This window comes from Erithacus rubecula (genome assembly GCF_903797595.1).
Source record: "Erithacus rubecula genome assembly, chromosome: 3".
Lineage (NCBI taxonomy): Eukaryota > Metazoa > Chordata > Aves > Passeriformes > Muscicapidae > Erithacus > Erithacus rubecula.
Genome location: NC_136689.1, coordinates 19192718 through 19212630, shown reverse-complemented (window position 1 = coordinate 19212630; position 19913 = coordinate 19192718). Strand labels below are relative to the sequence as shown.

At 39.9% G+C, this 19913-nt stretch overlaps 1 protein-coding gene across 6 annotated transcripts in view; it reads left to right on the top strand.

Annotated features, from left to right (window-relative positions):
- The first annotated feature begins 4281 nt into the window (after nucleotides 1–4281).
- CACNB2 (calcium voltage-gated channel auxiliary subunit beta 2) overlaps nucleotides 4282–19913 on the top strand; it is a 238149-nt gene continuing 222517 nt past the window's right edge. For all 6 annotated transcript variants that reach the window (XM_079301733.1, XM_079301731.1, XM_079301737.1 and 3 more), the window contains exons 1-2: nucleotides 4282–4458; nucleotides 14519–14611. In XM_079301733.1, the coding sequence (XP_079157859.1) occupies nucleotides 4363–4458; nucleotides 14519–14611 (189 nt within the window). In that variant the 5' untranslated portion in view covers nucleotides 4282–4362. The remainder of the gene's footprint in view (nucleotides 4459–14518; nucleotides 14612–19913) is intronic.

Here is a 19913-nt window from a genome sequence, read left to right as displayed (position 1 = left end):
TATTTGTGGGTGAGAATGCTATAAAGCCTTTTTGTGTTCTTGTGATTTAAGTATTTAATAAGAGAAAAATGATGCTATAAATAGGAACACCATAATTGGTAAGGACTGGGGATACAAAGGGAGATATGCAGTCTCAGTTATGACAGGAGAGCAAAGAAAAAGCAAAGAAAATATCAACTGAAACCAGCAACTTCTGCAGAAGTGCTTCATCAAACATGAACTTTGTATACAACCATCGACAGAGATTTGCCTCTCGCAAAGTGAACAGCTTGCGAGCGGGAGCGTGCCTTTTTTGGTCACGTTTTGCAAAGGGCTGAAAATATGTGCTTAGTAGGTGTTGTGGCTTTTTCAAGTATGGCGAGCCTTTCTGTGCATTAAAAGCATTTTTGCCAGTGTTTATATATTGCCTCTATCTTCCATCATGTGGAAACCTTCCTCCTTTCAATCCTGTCCTCTCCTGAATGCACTGTAACAGTATCAATTGAGGCTTTCTTAGGTGCATGGCTCTTACACCCAAGAATGTAATATAATAAATATGAGCTGGGAGAACGGATCAGTTCATTAAATCCAGCCAGGTGGTGTTGTGCTCTGATACAGACTGATAATGGATTCAAAAGTGAGCCTGTCTGGAATGGTTTTGTTCAGGCTTGTGTGAAAGATAAAGCACTAAAATAAGAAGAATCCCTTTAATTTGCACTTGTGACAAGCAGCTTCCAGTTTATCACTGAAAAAGATGAACTATGTCTGTTTTGAGATATTAAAACCAGGTAATCAAGTGAATCCTTTTTTTTCAGGAATATTGCATTCCTGGATACAGCTAATTTTAGGCAGGAGATGGCACAGACTAATAGATGGCTAGCATTTCTTTTCAACTGAAAGTCCTAAAGAAATTCTCTATATCAGGGCTTTAAACACATGCTCAGTTAGAATAATTTTATTGGTTTCATATGAATGATTGTAAACTCACTGGTCTGTATTTGTGGAAGTTTCTAATGAAGTCCCTTGTGTCTAAGTCATTAGCTTTTAGCTGTATTTGCACAAATACAAGCCAACCCTGCTTGGCCTATTTTTGCACATTTAGGTGGTAGTTATAGACTAAACCAGACATGTACCATACATGGGTGAAAAGGTTAGGATGTGGTGCTGACACCACATTCTTATACTGGGGGTAAAGAACAATTAAATATGCAAAGCATTGCAGCCCTCCTTGCTTTAAAAGAACATCTAAACTCTCGTGCAAAAAACCCAGCTATTTTTGGCACCCAAATCAGGTTGTCTTGTTTGTCAGCCTAAGCTTTTGGGGTTGTTTTTTTAAAGAAAAAAAAAAAAGCCCTATGAACAAAACAGCTTGTGTTTTCTTCTGGTTTTCTAACATTTACATGTTTATAAAAATCCAAATAAGCATGCACAACACCTCTCTGTTGCAGATAAAAGTGTAAATAAATGCAGCAGTGTGGTTTTCTGCTGAGAACAGGTTAGGCATACCAGGTTTCTTTTCCCCTTGAGAAAGAACAAGCAATTTAGAATCTCTGCACACTGTTTTTACATATTGACCCTTATCCTGGAGCAGATGTGGCCAAAAACAGCATGCAGAGTGATGACTGCATACATATGTGTTCAGCTGAAGGATTTTCACTGCACATTTCAAGGTTAGACAACTTGGATTAGCTGCTAAACAAAAGGGATGAAACAGAAAAAAATACAATTATTTTTCTGTGCTAGTCTTCTAGGCACTCATTATGTCAAGGCAATGAATGATAATTGCTGATAAAGAACAGTTATGCAGAATATTTTTCCTCAGAAAGAAAAACCAAATAAACTTACTGAAAATTCAGATGTTACTTTTGTGTGTGTGTGTGGGGGGGATTTCTTTCCCAAGTCTTTGCTTTCAAGAGACCCAACATGTGTGTACATAAATAAGCAAAATCATTACCATTATATTTTTTATAATGGAAAGAAAAGACAAACTAATCATAAAAGATATGACCGAGCACAAAACAAAAACAAAAAACAAAAAAAAACCCAAAAAACCAAACTTCAATTGATATATCCAAGCTCTAATTTATGAGAGTAGAAATACTCTTTCAATCCAGATTCACAATTTATGGTTTTAGAAACTGTAATGTTTCAAAAATGATCACTATTACTTTTACAGAAGGATGGCATAATTAAAAAAATGCTCCTATTTATGCACTCTTTACAAAGTGAAAGTCCAGAAGGCAACATGAAGAGCCACTGTTACATGATTAAGTAACTTCCACTCCCTTCTCTGTGTGAGAGAGAACAGGCAATCCCTGACAGATGCCTGAAAATCTACCAAGTAAATGTTCTGAATCATGGTGGATCTGGATCAAGTGCCTTTCCTAGAGCCTGGCTCCAACCAGAAGGATAAATTGTGCCAAAGCTATAAAGGTGTTAGGAATTCAAAGATATCATCTTTCAATAAGAATATGTCACTCAGCAATCATTAACACGAATACTGTGTTTGGATTTTTCATACCTAATAATGATGATGGTCACAAAAAAGTAATTCCATTTAAACAATTTAGTTTGTAAGTGTCAAAGAAATAACTACTTCAAGGTCTCTATTAGAGGGTGAAGTATGCATTTTTCACATCAAATGTCTAAAAAGAAAATACATTTTTGGTTATAATCACTTGAAGAACATCTGGAAGCAATCCAGGCTCCAGCATCTTTATAGTTTCAAGATTGTTGAGCATCTCTATTGAGTTGCTGGAATGAAAGTTAAGCAAGAAATGCCACACTTTTCACTCTAAATTAAGGTTCTGTTTTTTCATGGACAAGACCTTAAAAAATTCTAGAAAATAATTTTGAAATGTTGTCTATGAAACTCTTAGAACAAGTGAAAGTTCTTCAAAGCTCAGAGCACTTCCTTTAGCAGAGAAAGCCAATTCCTTCACGAAAAAAATGGGAAGTTCCTGTAAGATTTTCACTATTCATATAAGAAAATCCATAGGGGTAAGCCAATTCAGAAGGCAAGCTTATTAGCTATTATGAAAAATTAAATAAATCAACCATGCAATCTGGACAAAGCTTGAAAGTACTTCTTGAAATTGATCTGGCTTTTGTGCTGTCTTTGGTTGGCTGGCTTCCTTTCCCGGAAGTGACTTTTATTGCTTTTAGTAATGGCTGTGATTTTATGTGTGTGACATTAGGCCAGTCAGTTTCGAGACTTAGTTTTCACTATTTAAAACCAGCGGATAAGAGATTTCACAAACCATCACAGAGTGATTCTGCAAACGTAAGTTTCCCACTCTGCATGGGGCCCAGCCTGGTCCCATCCAGTGGAGGAAAGGTGTCGGCCCATTGCGGCTTCACAGGCTCACAGGGTTTGGTCTCTCTCAGGACAGCCCTAAATTGGGCTGTCATAAGAAGACACAGGTCATCTCAGGGATGGGCCGAGTTTAGAACAGGCCTTTCTAGAGCCTCCCGTGGGCTACCTGATAGCACGACTGAGATTGTGCGGACACAGGTTATATAAAATGAGGGGGCTTCATCGCACTAATTGATATGTTGATATACTTGTTGATATGTGCACAAGAGCCTACAAGTACAGGCAAACCCTATCACAGCACGAGAGACCGATGTGAAGCTTTCCGTGTGGCAGTGCCGGAGCGCTCACTGAGCCCACAGCCGCGCCCCGCGCCCCGGGGACACATGTCCGGCAGGGCTGAGGGGACACCAGGGCCTGACCGCGCCCCTACACCGGCCCGGAGCCCACTCTGCCGCTCGGGCCGGGCCGGCGCGCATCCCAGTCTGGATCCCAGCGCGCATCCCAGCGTGAATCCCAGTGCGGATGACAATCTGGATCCCAGCGCGCATCCCAGTGAGAATCCTGGTGTGGATCCCACTGTGGATCCCAGCGTGAATGCCAGTGTGGATCCTAGTGTGGATCCCGGTGCGGATCGCAGCGCGGATCTCAATCTGGATCCCGGCGCGGATGCCGGCGCCGCCCCCGCCCGGCGCTGCCGGAGGGAGATGCTCGCTGTCACTTTCCCTCTTCCCCACGCACCGCCCCCTGCCCTCCCCCGCGCCAGCCGCCGGCGCTGCCCCGTCCCCGGCGCCGAGCGCTCCCCGCCGGCAGCAGGCAGAGCAGGGCAGCGCGGAGCAGAGCGGAGCCGGGCTGGGCAGGGCCGCCCGCCCGCTCCTCGGCATGGCCGAGCGCTGAGCGGCGCCCGCTGCCTCGGCTCGGCTCGGCTCGGCTCGGCTCGGCTCGGCTCGGCTCGGCTCGGCTCGGCTCGGCTCGGCTCGGCTCGGCTCGGCTCGGCTCTCCTCAGCACGGCTCAGCTCGGCTCTGTCCCGCCGACGGACTCGTCGCCCAGCCACTCGCTCTGCTCGCCAATGGTCCAGGGCGACATGTCCAAATCGCCTCCCAGCCCGGCGCAGGAGGTGCAGATGGAGCTGCTGGACAATCCCGTTCCCGCGGCGGCCGCGCAGGTACCGCGGGCTCGGCGGGGCTGCGGGCGGGGGCGCGGGGCAGGGCCGGGGCTGACGGAGCTCCCCGTCCTTCAACTTTGGCCATCGCCGTCAGAAAAGTTTGGCGGCTCCCTTGAGACGGTCGAAACCCCTGTGTTCGCCCCCACCCTCAAAAATGCCATTTAATTAGCATCCATGGGGTGCTCTGTGCCTTGGAAGGATCGTAAGTCAAAAGAACCTTGCTGTTATTTGGAGGATGAATATATAAGAATACATTTCTCTTAAGCTGATCTTCAGTACATGTATTATTGCAGTCGCAGGGTACGGCTGTTTTCCCCTGCTCTGTCACCTGTTGTATCTGTACCTGATGCTTTCCACGCACGGCTGGATCCTCCCTCCCGTTCCAGGGGCTGCTCACGGTCTGTAGGTGAGGGAAGGCGATTCACGCCGCCTGTTCAGCAGGAATTTTGGAGAGGCTGAAGGTGTAGAACACACTGCAGATTCAAGCTGCTCGATTTCCCTGCAGAAGGTGTACAGTCGTCTCAGAAATTCTGACAACTCAGTTCGTGTGCAGTGTTCAGGGTGATGAGAAGGAGGCAGGGTAAGGCACACTTAGAAGACTTTATATTTTGAAAGGTTGTTTCTGTTCAATGTATGAATGTTACATGTCTTCGAGTTTGCAATAGTTGGCTACAAAGACTTCAGAGTGCTGTTTTTGAACCCAGTGAAAGGGTAGTAAAATCTGACTGTGTCCTTTTCAGATTGCAAACATGCATGTTTTTGTTAGGACACAAGTTTTTTTCCTTTTGGGGTGCAATTTTTGCTGTTGCTGCAAAGCTCTCTCTGATGGCTTGTTTGAGAAGGTGGACCAGCTTCATCCCAGAAGTGCTTGATTGACAGAGGAGAATGTTGTCAGTCTGTCAGCAGTCTTGGTGACTGATCTTCACTTCTGTGACAGCAGAACAAAATCCAGGCACTGAAGCGAAGACTAGGTTAAACTGAAAAAGAAAAAGTGTCTCTTTGGATGTGAATTTGTCAGTAGCCTCCCAGCACAGAACAGATTTTGGTGGAGCCATATGATTTGCCAGCTTCTCTAGAAATTGTGGCAAGGGAGCCAATTCCTGACCTATAAATCTCACCCTTTTTATATCTTTTTAGCCCTAAGCACACAATCAGCAACTCTCAAATCATATGGTGCCTCTCTGCTGTGGACAAATGTCAAATACTGATCATAAAATTGATTTCTCAACCCTCCTTTTTACTAGGCTTAAAGAACCTCTATTTAGAGAGAAAGAATAGTTTGCTAACACCCACATTATTTATGTTTCAGGTAGTGCATTTATATTCTGTTTCATAAAACAGGTTTCTGAACATTCACAGCCAAAAGGATTCATTTTTAAGACAGTGATAATGCACCTTTTTGGTTCTGGCTTGTTTTTCAGTTTTTGGAATCCAAGTCATTAGACAGAACAGGAATCATCTTTTCAATATGTACTTGTTTTAGTCATACATAAACCTTTGATATAGATGAAATACAATTATGGAAACAAAAGAGCCCTTTGTCTGAATAATACTGCAAATTAACTCCTTAACAAGCACTGCATTTAGAGACAATTATTTTGATTTTAATTTTTGTTCCATGAACATTTTAAAAAACCCAATATTGTAAAATCTTGGTGCCTCAGAACACACTTGCAGTGAAAAGGAGAGGCTTAATGAGGACATGTGAATCATCAAGTAGGTTGCCTACAGGTAGTTTAGTTATGTGTACCACTACCTTTTTTCACTAAGGTAATTGAATATCAATCCTAGAAACATTTCCTGCAAAATAATCTGTCAGGGAAGAAAAGCCCAAACCAACATGTGAGCTTACGGAGTGATGTCACTCCTAAAAGTGTTCACTCTGAAGTGCTTCTGGGAGTTATGATTTAAGGAAATATTACTGAAGAAGCTTTCTAGAGTTCTACCAAGTCACAACAATTCTCTTATCCAAGAATTTTACTTTTGCAAAGCTGAGATTTCTTTTAACCTATCTTAACATCATGGTCAGTATTTTGGATTGCACCCGTCCATCCATTTTGGCCAGACTTGTCACCATGGGGCAGAGGAGAGAAATGTAGTTAACTCTCTTGAAGTAGTTCACTTAAAAGGCAGTTCAATATGTGAAATATTCCTGGATAGCATCTGTGTAAAATCTATTTCATATTTTCATAATGCATTTTCCTAACAAGATCTGCAAACAAAATAAAATCTCTTTGGGAGTTGATCATGACCGTTGTACTGTATTTTTCCAGGGATGTTCTTTGCAACTGGGACAAGATATTGGTGTGTTTTTCTGTATTACCTAAAATTCTGTGATTTTTAGGTCCATATGTCTGTAAAAACATAGTTCTATTTATAGTTCAGTGTGATCTTAGTCTTAGATGGATCTTGGTCTTAGAAGGAATTGCAGTATAGTTTCAGATGTCCAGTTTTATCCAGACAAATCTGCATGCTAACAGTTACACTGTGGACTTATTCACAATGTCCAGGTATATGTCAGTGCAAAGTTTTAGATGTGCCCCTTTTGTAATAAAACCAGTATTAGGTTTTCTAAAAGAAAAGCAGCAAACCTTTCAAATGTATCAGTTTGGTGATCAGTTTTTGTTTTGTTTTTTTAAAATCAATTCTATTCTTCTTTTTAGTTCTTTATTTAATGAAACCCCCCCCCCCCCCTTTTTAGGAATCTGAATTAGCACAGTATTCAGTTTGATAATTTAAATTAACCCAGATACTATTCTGATGTGTTAGTAATATAACATAGCACATTAATGACTTACATGATAACTCTTAGCTGCTCTTCTTTTTTCCCTCTCTCCCATATAATTTTCTTATGATCCTACTTCAAAGTCCCTCAGTCCTCAAAAATCATTAGATGCAATTTCTGTTGCTTCTCTGATCACAAAGGTTCCTGTGCTTGCATTAGGGGCAGTCATAGCAAATCAGATGAGTAAATGGCACAAAGACATTTCAAAGAAAATATAAGGAAACCTTCTATCAAGCAACTACAAGACTGCCCTGTGGAGGGAGAATGTATCTTACACTGGATGAATTCTTCCCAGTTCCTCATTATTTTCCTCCTGTCCCTTTTTTAGCCTGTGTATGCAGCATCTATCAGTGCATGTCCTAACAACCTGACACATTTTAAGTGAAAACAATTCTCTTCTTGATTGTTTTCTTCAGCTCTTCCTCCTTCATTTAGATTTTCTCCATTACATGGTACTGCTAAATGCTTCTGCCTTCTGAGTCTAAAGGTTTCATCATCCCTGGAGTGCTTGGCTTGTTTTTCAGGTTGCACTGCAGAAGGTAAACTGAATGCATGAAGCTAGGGGACAGGCTTGTTCAGTTTTCCTTCTGTATCAGCTACAATTGATGTTAAGGTGAATTTTAGAGTGAAGTGCATGTGGTGACTCCATAAAATCAGCTTAATTACAGGCCCTTACACTGGCTGTTGTCCTTCCTTAATCTCCAACTATCTTCTCAATTCCATCCCTTCACTGCCTGTCTTGTGCTAATGAGGAATGGAAAAATATCCAGAGATTTATTCTCAGCAGATTAATCACACTGCCCTCTGCTGCTTTCAGCTTAGTTGATTTATCACAATTTACCGTGTTTACCTGTTCTTCAAACAAACATTTTGCAACCGTCTATTTCCCAGTACTGATTTACAAGAATATTTCGTAAGCCATAAACAAACAAAATTTATACCCCTTTACTTGCTTAAATAATAGTACCCATTTGTTATAGAGGCATGGAAGGTTTTACTCTCTTCTGGCAGCACCCCTAGAAGCCAGATCCAATGTGGCAGCAATTCAGTGGAGGATATACATACGAAGAAGAGATAAAATCCAATTCCATTCGTTGGACTTCCTCGTGGCCCTCAGCCAGAGGTAGTGTTTTCTCTCCTGATGTGGTAATCTCCTTTTCAGTGTTGTATTCCTTACTGACAAAAATAAATTATAATAGTCCTTCACTGAAGAAAGCCCTTCAGGTTTCAGTTATTACTTTTCTGATAATTCTCTGCTTTTTGGGTTTGTTTTTGGTTTTTTTTTTTTTTTTTGCATAATCCTATACTCAAGCAATAAAAGGTGATTTTGCATGCTCATCTCTTACAGTGGTATTTTCTACTAGAGTATTACACATTATCAGCATAAATGGGATATAATAATTGTTCTTTACATTATCCTAGAGTGCAAAATCCCTCTGAAACACTTCAGCAGTTTCATTCCTAACTTATTTATCGGATAACTATCTTCTAGAGGCAATCTCTGGTTTTGTCTTGTTTGTTCTCTACGGATGAAAATTTCCTGTGCTATTCCAAGGCCGGCTTCTCTGGAGTCTCAGTTACTTTTCCTCTGCGTCTTTTACTCAGGTCGTTCCCGTGCTGAGATAGAAGAATTTAAAAATCAAGGAACCAAAATTGCCTTCCCTGCCCTCCAAGGGGTTGCCTTGGTCTCTGTCCTCAGAGTGGCAAACCCTTACAGAGGGACACTCTCACAGCTGGCTGTTGGTCCCCAGGCATCCTTCTGTCACAGAGTCAGCTCTCTCTCTGTTTGCTTGTGCAAGTGGAATACAGAAATCCATGGGGAGCAGGTGGGGAGGTACAGGCACGTGGTCTGCAATGGTAGTTGCCAGTTTTTAAAGGCTGCAGGAAGCACAGTGGGGTTTGGGCATGAGCTTCAGCACCTTCTCCTGTTGTGTGCTCCTGCTTTGTTGGGGTGGGAGCTGACATCTTCATCACTGGCATTGCAGTGCAGGCTTGCACTGAGGTGGGTTTTTAAACCACTGGGGAGGAGGAGAGCCAGCCAAGTTCCCAGCTTCTTGTCTGGCAGGTGGAAACTGCCAGATGACCTGGTCTGAGGCCAGGCTGAGAGCAGTGGGAGATGGCTTACAAGTGTAGGAACTGGTAAGAATAGGGCTGTTTCTAGATGAAGTGTTGGCAAGGCTTTATCACAGGCCAGCAGAAAAGAACATCTAACATTTAACTATTACAGATTGCTCGACAGAAATTAGTTTTCTTTTATTTCAATGGTGAAAAAGAAGCATCTGTGAAATACTTATTTATATATTTGCAAGTTTTAAGAAGAGAATTGTTTGTGGAGGTTTTATTTGGGGGTTTTTGGATAAATTTTTGTTTTGGTGTAGGTGTAGGATTTTATAAAATGACTGTGAAATGGACTTTGCAGACTGTCACTGTAGCTTGCATGAACTTGATGATTGTAGTGGAGGTCTTCAATTTAGTAGGATTCCTGAGGGGAGAGGGGAAGTCTTGCCTTTCCTGAGTTTTGTCCTGATAGGAAAAGTTGTTTGTTTGGAGAAATGCAGCTTTTGAGAGCTAAGCTGGAGATTCTTTTGGCTATGGGGACATGAGTCGTGCTCCTCAGGCAGCTCCTTTGCTGAAGGTGTGTGACAGAGCAGGGTGCCTGTCACAGGGCTGCACTGGTGTTGAACACATAGGGTGACTCAAAACCCCGTTCCCAAGGTGGAGACAAGCCAGGATTTATTGCTGTATCCTACCTTGCCCTCTTGTCCTCATTCCTGTCGTGGAAGGGAGCTGTGAATTAGTGGGGAACCCATCACCAAGGTGTATGTACATCTTCCAGCCCTTGGCTGTGTGGTCAGGAAGCTGATCTCTACTTCTTCATGAGACTAGTATGATTTGTGGTGCAAAAATCAGCAATATTCATGTCTTTTTCTGTTGAGTGAGGGTGTGGGGGGTTGCATCTATGGAACTGATGCTGGAAGGTTTAATTTCTGAGTGGTGATAAGCCTGGCCATGCTTACCTGAAGAAAGGGCCCAGGGGGTCTGAACTACAGGAACATTTTTTTCCTTGTTGTTAGGATTTGCTTAAAGTGGTAGTGGCTGTTCTTTTAAGGAAAGGATGGAGCTGAATGAGTATATTCTACACTCTCCTGATCTGTGGAACATGGGCATCTTTAAACATTTTTGAAACTTTCACATGAGAAGGAAAAATACTTAATTCATGTTTGCATTTCTGACCTTCTTGCAATCCCCTAATCCTTCAGGGGGGTCACTTTTTACGTTCAGGTGTTTGATTTTTGATTTTTGTAGTTGGTTCCTTGTTCATCTGAGATGATGTAAGATTCATTGTAGCTCTGAAATTTTGTTTTCTGGTTCTGTTTCCTCCAATTTATTTCTTCCATCTTTGTTTAAGGACCTGACTTGGTGTCAGTGACTTTACCGCCTAAGTGATCTGTACCCTTCCTTAGCAGTTTTTAAGGGTTTACCTCTACCACCTGCCATCAATCTCAATGACTGGTGCTATTTTTACCTATGATAAATAGTTAAGGTTCAGATTCATCCTTTGTATAGTCTTCACCACTGCTTTGCTGTAAAATACCATTAGAGTGGTTACTGGTGGAGGGCATTTTAAGACTCTCACTGAAGGCCACTTCCCTGGTTGTAGATAGTTGGCAATTTTAAATGTTTTATATTTCCTCTTCCAGATGATAGTATTTTGCCTGCAGGGATAAACGATGCCTTCTGCTTGTCATGTGTGTTACAGATTAAATGTTACAGATGCATGTGTTTTATGTGTTGAGACAGAACCTCATTAAAATTAAAGGGCTTCCCTGAGTGACATTGATCTCATCTGTTTACAAAAACAAGTAATTGTATATATAACTGTTAATTATCAGGAAACTGCAGTGTATGCCTTTAATGCTTCATATGATTCCCATATTTCATTTGATTACATGGGTTGAATAACAGTTGCACAATGTAGTTTCTAATCAGAATTGAAAAGCAAAGTCTTTCTTTGCTTTGTTAAGCCTTGGTTGATGAAATGGTTTTTACAAAACTGCTTCGGTTTGGGTACTTTTTTTTTTGTAAGGTTTCGCATTGTTTTCCAGGTATTTTATGAAGCTTTAGAACACATATGTGTGTGTTTTATTTCTCGCCTCTGGAAACTCAGCCAATTTTAAAAGAATTTCACACATCTCACTTATAAACAAAGCTACACTTTTGATCTTGCAAACACTTACATGTATACATAACTTTATGTTTGAGTAAGATGTTCTGCTAAAATGCAGTAAGAACATTACTGTCAGCAAGCGTTTCATATAAACAGGCTCGTTCCCAGGGCTGGAGTCAGTTGTACCTGTGACAAGTGATGGTGTGCCAGCCCTGCCCTGCTGGCTTTGGAGCTTGCACCCCTGGGCACTGTGTCCTGGGGTGCTGAGGTGTTTGGTGTCCAGAGGTTGTTCTGTCAGGTACAGCTGTCTTATAGGTTAAGAACGACGGCCCCGTGTTGCTGCTTTTACTGGCCAATGTCCTCATGTCGTGATTCAGCCCTTTATTTTTAGCTGCCTAATTGCAGCCAACTGCTGCACAGAGCACAGATAAGGGAGTGTATTTTAACATGAGAATCACAGTAACATATTGGGGAAAATGTTCTCCTTTTTTTCCCCTGAGAATTGAAAGTAGCGGATTGATTGTTGTTTCTTTTATAATTTATTTATTTAAATTATTTTTTTTAATAAAGTCCTCATTCTTGCATTAAGATCTTGTGTAAAAAAATACACATGAAGAAGCAAAACATAACAACTATGACAGGATGAGTATTCAAGCTTCTCCACATGGCAGAGATAATTAATAAATTTAAATAATAGGTAAGATTGTTTTGATTATGGAAGGTTAATCTGATCTTCAGAGGAAAGTTTCAGGCATTTCTGAATAAGCATGAACAGCATGGAAAACAAATGTAGTCCCCAATTAGCATCCTTTAAAATAATGAGAAGAGTCATCAAATCCCTGTTTTCCCACATACCAAAGTTGTCCCCCGTTCTTCTGATTGAAAATTGCTCTGTGCAAAGAAGCAGGTGTAAAACTGACTGCCTACAATCTGTAGCCACAGCCTGCCATCATGTCAACAGGTTTTTTGTGTTTAAAGTTAGTATGTAGCTCATGCTTCTGAAGAGTTTTCAGTTACAGAAGGCTAGAACAAAAATGTACATGTTGCTATGCACAAAAAAAACTCCTCAAACTGAAAAATCAAGGTGAGTTTCAGCCTGAGCTGCATTTGCTGTGGTTACCAGAAATAAATGCTTTTAGTCATTGCTACACTTCTCTATCTGTGTTTGTAATATATTCTTTTTCTGCTCTTATTTGTCTTATCCTCATTGCTCTAGACTCAGTCCCTCTTTTGCCATCTCATGATTTTTTTGTGTTAGCAAACTGAACACTATGAAACTTTAAATAAAATACATATTGTAGAAACTGGAGACAAATGCAAAAAGTGTGACTGTGAGAGAGAATATGTGTACATGTTTTTAATTATCTCCTTGGGAATTACACAATATTGTACTGTACACCATTAGTGAAATTGCCTAGATAGTGTGGTTTTCATGTAAGTGTTTTGTATTCTTGAGCTCCTTTGTAAATGTTACAAAGTCTTTTTTTTTTTTTTTTTTTTTTTTGTAAGTATTTTTCTATATTCTGCAAAAATTTTAGGAAAGGAGTTCAGAATATTTGTGGTTACCACAGGTAATTAACTCAACAGGAATCATTCATAACAGGTAAATTTTGGTTTAAAGATGTTGTATTTGAAGAAGGCTGCTGTCAGAGATAATTTTTATGTATTTTAGGTACTTTGATATTATATTAGGTGGAATATTATATTAATTATATTAGGTGGAAAAAGATGTTTCTGGTAGAACTGTATACTATAACTGGAAAATATTCTTAATTTGCTTAACAGTAGTTCCAATCTACTTATTACTCTTATGGATCTAGGAAGACCTTTTCATTACCAAAATGTTCTTCAGTTATAAAAGATTCCTTTTAGATATGCAACCATGTAAAGCTATTCCTGATTGAAACTTAGTTTTATTTTTTTCACACCTGCTGGGTTACACTCCTAGACTCATCAGAAAATTGTATTTTCACCCCCATAATGTTCAACATGCTGATTTTTGTACAGCTCTGCCCGAACCAGCATGTGTAGAATCAATTTGGGTGCCTTTCAGAAATTTCTTACATGGTGTTTTGCAGTTTTGAAAAAATCATATGAGCTTGGCAAATCATCTTTCCCAGAATTCTGTTTTTTTGAGGATAGAACATTGGTTTTGTTGTAGGTCATTGTTAGGTTAGTGAGATAACAGATACTATTTTTGCTGAGAGTGAGTGTCCAGCTGACAAAAGTACTGTTACTTGAGTTATCCTTTCTAAAAGATTGGTGTATAAGATTTCAGTTTACACAGAATTAAGTGGTTGCAAATAACATAGTTTTGAACTGTTTCTTTTTTTTCTCTTGCAATTTAATGTAAACATAGTTATTGATGATCCACATTTAATGCACAAAACAAACAGCTTTTTGTGGACACACTCATGCATTTGCTTTGTTTCTAAACCATGATTTTCTGTGTTTCTAAACCATAGTTTCAAAGTTTTGTTTCAGCCAACCGTAGCTTTCTCCTCGTGTCTCTTTAAATTCCTAGTGGATAAAAGTGATGCCTTGCTTTCCAGTAGCATTCCCCCTTTTCCAGTTATACACACTTCTATTTTATTTACTGCTTTTACTTTCTCGAACTTATTGTAAAAAAATTATTATTGTAAAATCTCCCTCAGTTCTAAGATTGTATTAGCAAGATGTTTGTCACTTCTTGCTGTTTAATGTTCCCTCAGCTGACTTGGCTCATAGCTGTGATGTACTGGAGACTGCTCCAGTACCTCCTTTCCTACCTTGTTTACTTAAACTGGCTGCACAGCAAACTGTACTTTTTAATCTCTGTGACTTGGGTGAATAATGCTACATTTATGTGAGTCTATAAATACTTCTCTGAACCCAGATGTGAAAAAAACTCAACAGCAAAACATTTAGGCTCAATTGATCAAGCCTGGTGAGCACTTGCACATACATCCCATCAGTTACTTACTGAGTATGTGCTTATTGATTGGCACAAAGCTGATAATCTGAATCCCTGCTAGCCTAGGAGACACTGCAAGATTTCTGTGCAGCACAAACCAGTGCTGTAATGTTGTTTCTCTAATCTATGCTCTGTTTTTTGTTTTTCTTCACAGTCTTATGGTAAAGGGGCAAGAAGAAAAAACCGATTTAAAGGATCAGATGGGAGTACGTCTTCTGACACTACCTCCAACAGTTTTGTACGCCAGGTATGGGTTTTCAGCTTCTGAAAGAGTGGATGGCTTGCTGGTGTAAATGTTCAAAATACAATTTTTAGGGGGCTTTTTGCAAGTTGTCAACTCAGAGTGATGCTTTAGTCTGAGAAATAGCAGAAGTCTCTTCTGGCACAAAGAAAAATATTTGGTTGCTATTGTTTTGGTCTTGGCATAAAAATACTTTTTCATTTCTCGTTCATTTCCATGTATAGTAGTTATCCTTATTTTTGTTACTCTAATGCTGTCAGGTGATTAAAGCTGGAGGAGGAGGCAAAGTCTGATGGAAGTGCCTAAAGTGGCAACATTTGGAAGAAAGAATCAAAACCCTACCAGTCCTCAGGATTTTCCTGCTTAAAATAGTGCTGCATCAGGCAGTGTTAACCTAGATGCTTTCCTCCCACATCCCAGGGTTATTTTAAGGCATGGGTTGGAGGGGAAGTCCCTGTCAGCATTTGTCCCCATTGCCCTGCTGCTGGAAAGAGCCTGCATAAGGTGGGGCAGTGGTGTAGGCTCTGTGCCCTGGTGTCTTGTGTCTCCTTCAAAGGGGCAGATCCTGGTGGAACCTCATGGGGATCCCAGACCAGCTTGCAGGACAGCTCATTCTGGCCCACAGAGGGTATCTGGAAGTGTATCCAGAGCCCAAGGAGGCTTGGGTGCTACTGAGGCTGTGCTTATGAGGAAGGAGAGTGTGTGTCAATGGACATGTGGTTGGCAACTTGGAGAGCAGAAATGGTACCCAGAGCACCACAGTGACTGAGCCTGTCCAGTCTGAAACACAGTTCTTCATGCCCACCTGATTCAAGCCCTGGTATCTTCAATGCAGACTTTGCCTCTTTTTCAGAGAGATTCTGGAATTTAGGAACTTTCATAGCAAAGTTTTGAGGGTTTTTTTACCATAAGCAGGCATCACAGCTCCTCTACTGGCTTGTTTTCCTTCATCCCAAATTATTTAGTGACTCCATTGATTTTGGGTTGATTGTATCAGTACACATATTCTGTTCACAAAATTCTTTTACTTTGTCCTACTGGTAGGTTTTGTGGTAGGCTAAGGGTTGATAAAGTTAGGCCTTTATTGCATTTCAGTATCTGTTAGGCATAGGCATGAAATATAAATTGACCATGGGAGTTTTCAGTGGCAGTAAACTATATAAAGGCGGAAACCCTGTATCAAGTAAATTACTTGTTTGGAACATTTTGTCCTGTCTCTTAAAATACTGTGAGTCTAAATAGTGTTTGAGAGTAGCAACAGGATCTCCCAGTTCCAAGGAATCTTTGTAAGGAATTCTGTGTTGCTGTTTTCCTTAGCTCCTCGTGGATGTTCAATTCAGCCTGGAACATTTTCAGCAGAGTATGAGTGTTTATTTTACACCAGCTGCACATGCATCTTTGCCTTTCTTGTTTGCATAAATGAAATCTGAAGTTGGTCTCAAATATCTCCTCTTGCTCCACTTGTCATGGTGAGGAGCAGGGCAAAGAGAATCCACAAGGAGATGGATCATCAAACCAAGCAGTGATGTTGAGGTGGGCTCCTGTAGTCACTGGAGATCACAGAGTGTGAGACATGGTTGATCAAATCTCCAAAACTAGCATACAAAGCAGGTTTGGTGAGCTGTAGACTAAGTGTGTCTATATTTTCCCAAGGGTTTAAAGGGAGTGTGACTTCAAATATAGATTTTTATAGAAGAGGTTTCTGTATTTTCCTGGAATAAAATTTAGTTGTTACTCGGGTGATGTGATACAAATGACTGGATGGTCAGGCTTCTGTGGAAAATCAGAGATTTCATAGATTGCTGAAGCCAAACTCAATTTTGAAATTGAATGGTGACTGAGGGATGTTAATGAATAAGTATGTTATGTGAAATTGTCCAGAGTAAATTTTTTAAAAATCTGTACAAAACATTCCTAGCAAGTAATGTACAGGCATGGCAGTTCAAGTTGTAGCAGAGGTATAACTCTTCAGAGTTGCTGCTGAGGCATTTATATCAGAGCTTGGATTTCATCTTCAGTAGGCTTTTTTGCTCTGGTTCTTCTCCTGGCACAGCTTGTTTTCTCTTGCACTGATGAAGAATTGCCACCAACATGACCAGGGTGTCCAGTATTCCAGATATTAAACAGAATGGGGGCAGAGTTTTCTGCTGGCTCAGCTTCTGTGCCCTTCTCAGAAACTCTCTTGGTCTACATATTATCTCCAGCTATCTTGCAGGATATTTTACATGGTATGAATGAACATTAATTGTTTTGCAATAGCCATTTGCTTGCAGGGAATACAAATCCATTTATTTTGTGTTCCTCTAAGATGGATGAAAATTGCAGAAACGTGGGGCAGATGAATTTAAACCCTATAGAATCAATGATGTACTCTTCATTTTCTGTTATTTTGTTTTATTTTAGTGTTTTCTTAAAACCAGGAAATAAGTTCTTGCTTAAAAATGAATTTGTGGAGTTGTTTAATGGGGGTTTTGATCTAGACAATTCGTGTTTCCTTTCCCATTGACTTAACTTCTCCTGCAACTTTATGTGCATGTCTACAAGCAATCCCCTCTGCACTAAAGAAAGAATCCTGGGGTTGTCCTGAACAGTTTTCACTAGGATCTGTCTGTGTTCCTCATAAGGAAGAATGTTTGGAAGGTGCTTTTGTGTCCTATTTGGATGGCTGTCCTTAACCTGGGGGAGCTGTGAAAGGTGTGCATGTTCTTGTCATAAGCATAGATGGAAAGTGGTAGTTCCTAACACAGAAATATATTTTGGCTGGATAATGGAAGACAAATACATCTAGTCCTAATGAAATGTTATGCACATTGAAGGCAATTGAGGTATTTGGCAAGAGCAAGGATATAGGATTAAGTCTTTTGAATCCACAGGGCTGCTGGGCATTTAGATTAAAGCTGCTGCAGGGGAGAGGGACTTCGTGTTCATTGTTAACATTGATAGAGCTTTATTGTCTGGGTTTTAATATTTCCTTAAGGACACATGCCTCTCTTGCTCCAATATATAACCAGCAACTTTCCTTCTGGAAAATGCTACAGTAATAAAAATAATACTAACTTTGTACTCTCTCCTTCAAATGAAATTAAGGAACATTCAAATTGCTTGAAAACTCCTGCTGTTGTATAAGAAGAATGAAATGTCCTCTGCACAGCCCTGTGTGCAATGATCTTTTCCATTTAAATCTGTTTTGTGGCATGCTGAAGTAAGAGCAGAGCAATCTATCCAGTATTGTTTCTGATGTGTATAAAAGAAGACTTAAACTGGAGCAGGAGCATCTGTATATAATATACAAATTAACCCCCCATTCTTTTCAGTCCAGTTAGAGCTTTTTTGTGCCATGAATTTTATGTATTGATATAGATTTTTATTATAATTTTTACTTGTGACACTATAAAACCTTTGAGATTTTAGAGGAATTGTTTGGATCATGTTCTGTTTGTTGATTACAAAAAAAATGTTTGTTTAGTTTTTGTCTCCAGCATGTTATTGATGATATTTGAGCTTAAAAAAATAACAACAATTAGGCCATCTTTTTTTTTGCTAGCAACTACTGCTTGTCTTTTCAATAGCAGGAGAAGGAAATTTTTTCCTCTCTGTTTTCTTGTGAAGTTGTATTGGCAATTAAGCTGTGTATTTGGAAAGCAGAAGCATTGCACACCAATCAGCTCCTAACTGAATGTAATCAGTTGTCTTTAGGGAGCTAAAGGACATTGTGTTATATAGTTTTCATCATCTTTTTTGAGCTTTGGAGTTATAAGCAGCTTGTTCTTAGGGTTAGTATGAAAGACTGAATTGGATTTGACCTCTAGTTGTTGCCATTTTGACTGATCCTTGGTAATGATTTTGTTCCCAAGGGTTTCTTCAAAATACAGTTCAGACAACATGTTTTGCACATAACACTATGGCACTTCCCAGGAACATTATTTTAAGCAAATTGCATGTTCTGATAGCATTGCATATTTTGTGGTTGTGCTTCTGGACCTGTCTTTGTCAAGGTTTTATTTTAAATTGTAGTGATTAATCAGAGAGGCAGTCTAAGTTGTTGGGATTTTTATGTATTGCAAAGACAGATTAGATTGTGAAATAGGCTGTTGTCTACAGACTGGCTTACAGAAATATTTAAGGTTTTACAAATCTGGGGGTTTTTTCCTTTACATATTGGCTTGATGCCTGTTATACTGTGTTCACTCAAAAACACAGCTATAAATAATTATGTAGGGAATTCATTATTCTTCTGCTTTTCTCTAAGGACATTTGCCTAGCTGTGTAATTACCTATTGAGTTTTATGAATGGTAAAACTAAGATTTGCTCTAAAAACCAATTTGAAAATATTGACTTCGTTTTGCTCATAAACATGCCTCTTAATCTTGATTTCACCAGAGAACTGGGCCGTGTCAGAAAAGTATTCCTCTTGTTTTAATTGCCTTTATTCTTCCAGATGCAGAGCTTAGCTTTGATTTTTTAATTTTTTTTTTTCGTTTTATGAGAGGAAGAGCTTACTTATTCAGCTCATAGATGCAGCCTGCCAGTGAGGCTATGCATTTACAGGCTGAGCCACAAAGAGCTGTTGTAGAGTGGGCATAGATTTTAGCTTTGGTCTTCATGCCCAGTACTAACAATCTTAAGCTGAAAACCTGCCTGTATTTAACCTGCTAGAACTATTCCTTCTTCTTGAAGACTGTATGTGTACAAGATTGTGGCTAATCAGAAAATCTAAAGACATTATTATAAATATGGCTCATTTGCCAGTTAATATATTCTTGCATCCTTTGTATGCCTCAAATTATGAGACATATTTTGCTTGTAGAGAACAAAGGAGCATTGCAGACTTGCCATTAGCTTTCACCCATTAAAAATTAGCTATGTGAAGCACTTTTAGAGGTATTGTGCAAATACTGATTGTAATACATAAAAAGATATACCTGCTGCTCAGTTTAATTTTCTCATCTTGTATTTCTGATGCCAATGTCTGGGGTTGTTTTGTTAGATTTTTTCTGTCTCTGCAGATTTCACTGAAAGCCACACCAGTGGTGCCTATGGCCTGTGCCTGCTATTGTGGTTGCATTGAAGCCTTACTCAAGTGATAAATTCTAGAAAATCTGCTTATTTCAAACACATTAAAACTGTTATTTTGTGGGGAATTGATAGAATTGTGGTGCCCTATGTTTTTCACCATAAATTGTAAGTTACTGGGTGAAATGCATTACTCTTGGATGAAGCCAACTTAAAGTGAGGTTGGCATAGGGAGTGTGATGTCTGTACTGCTCTGTTCTTCTGGTGTTAGTGGGAGCAACCAAACTTTGCTCT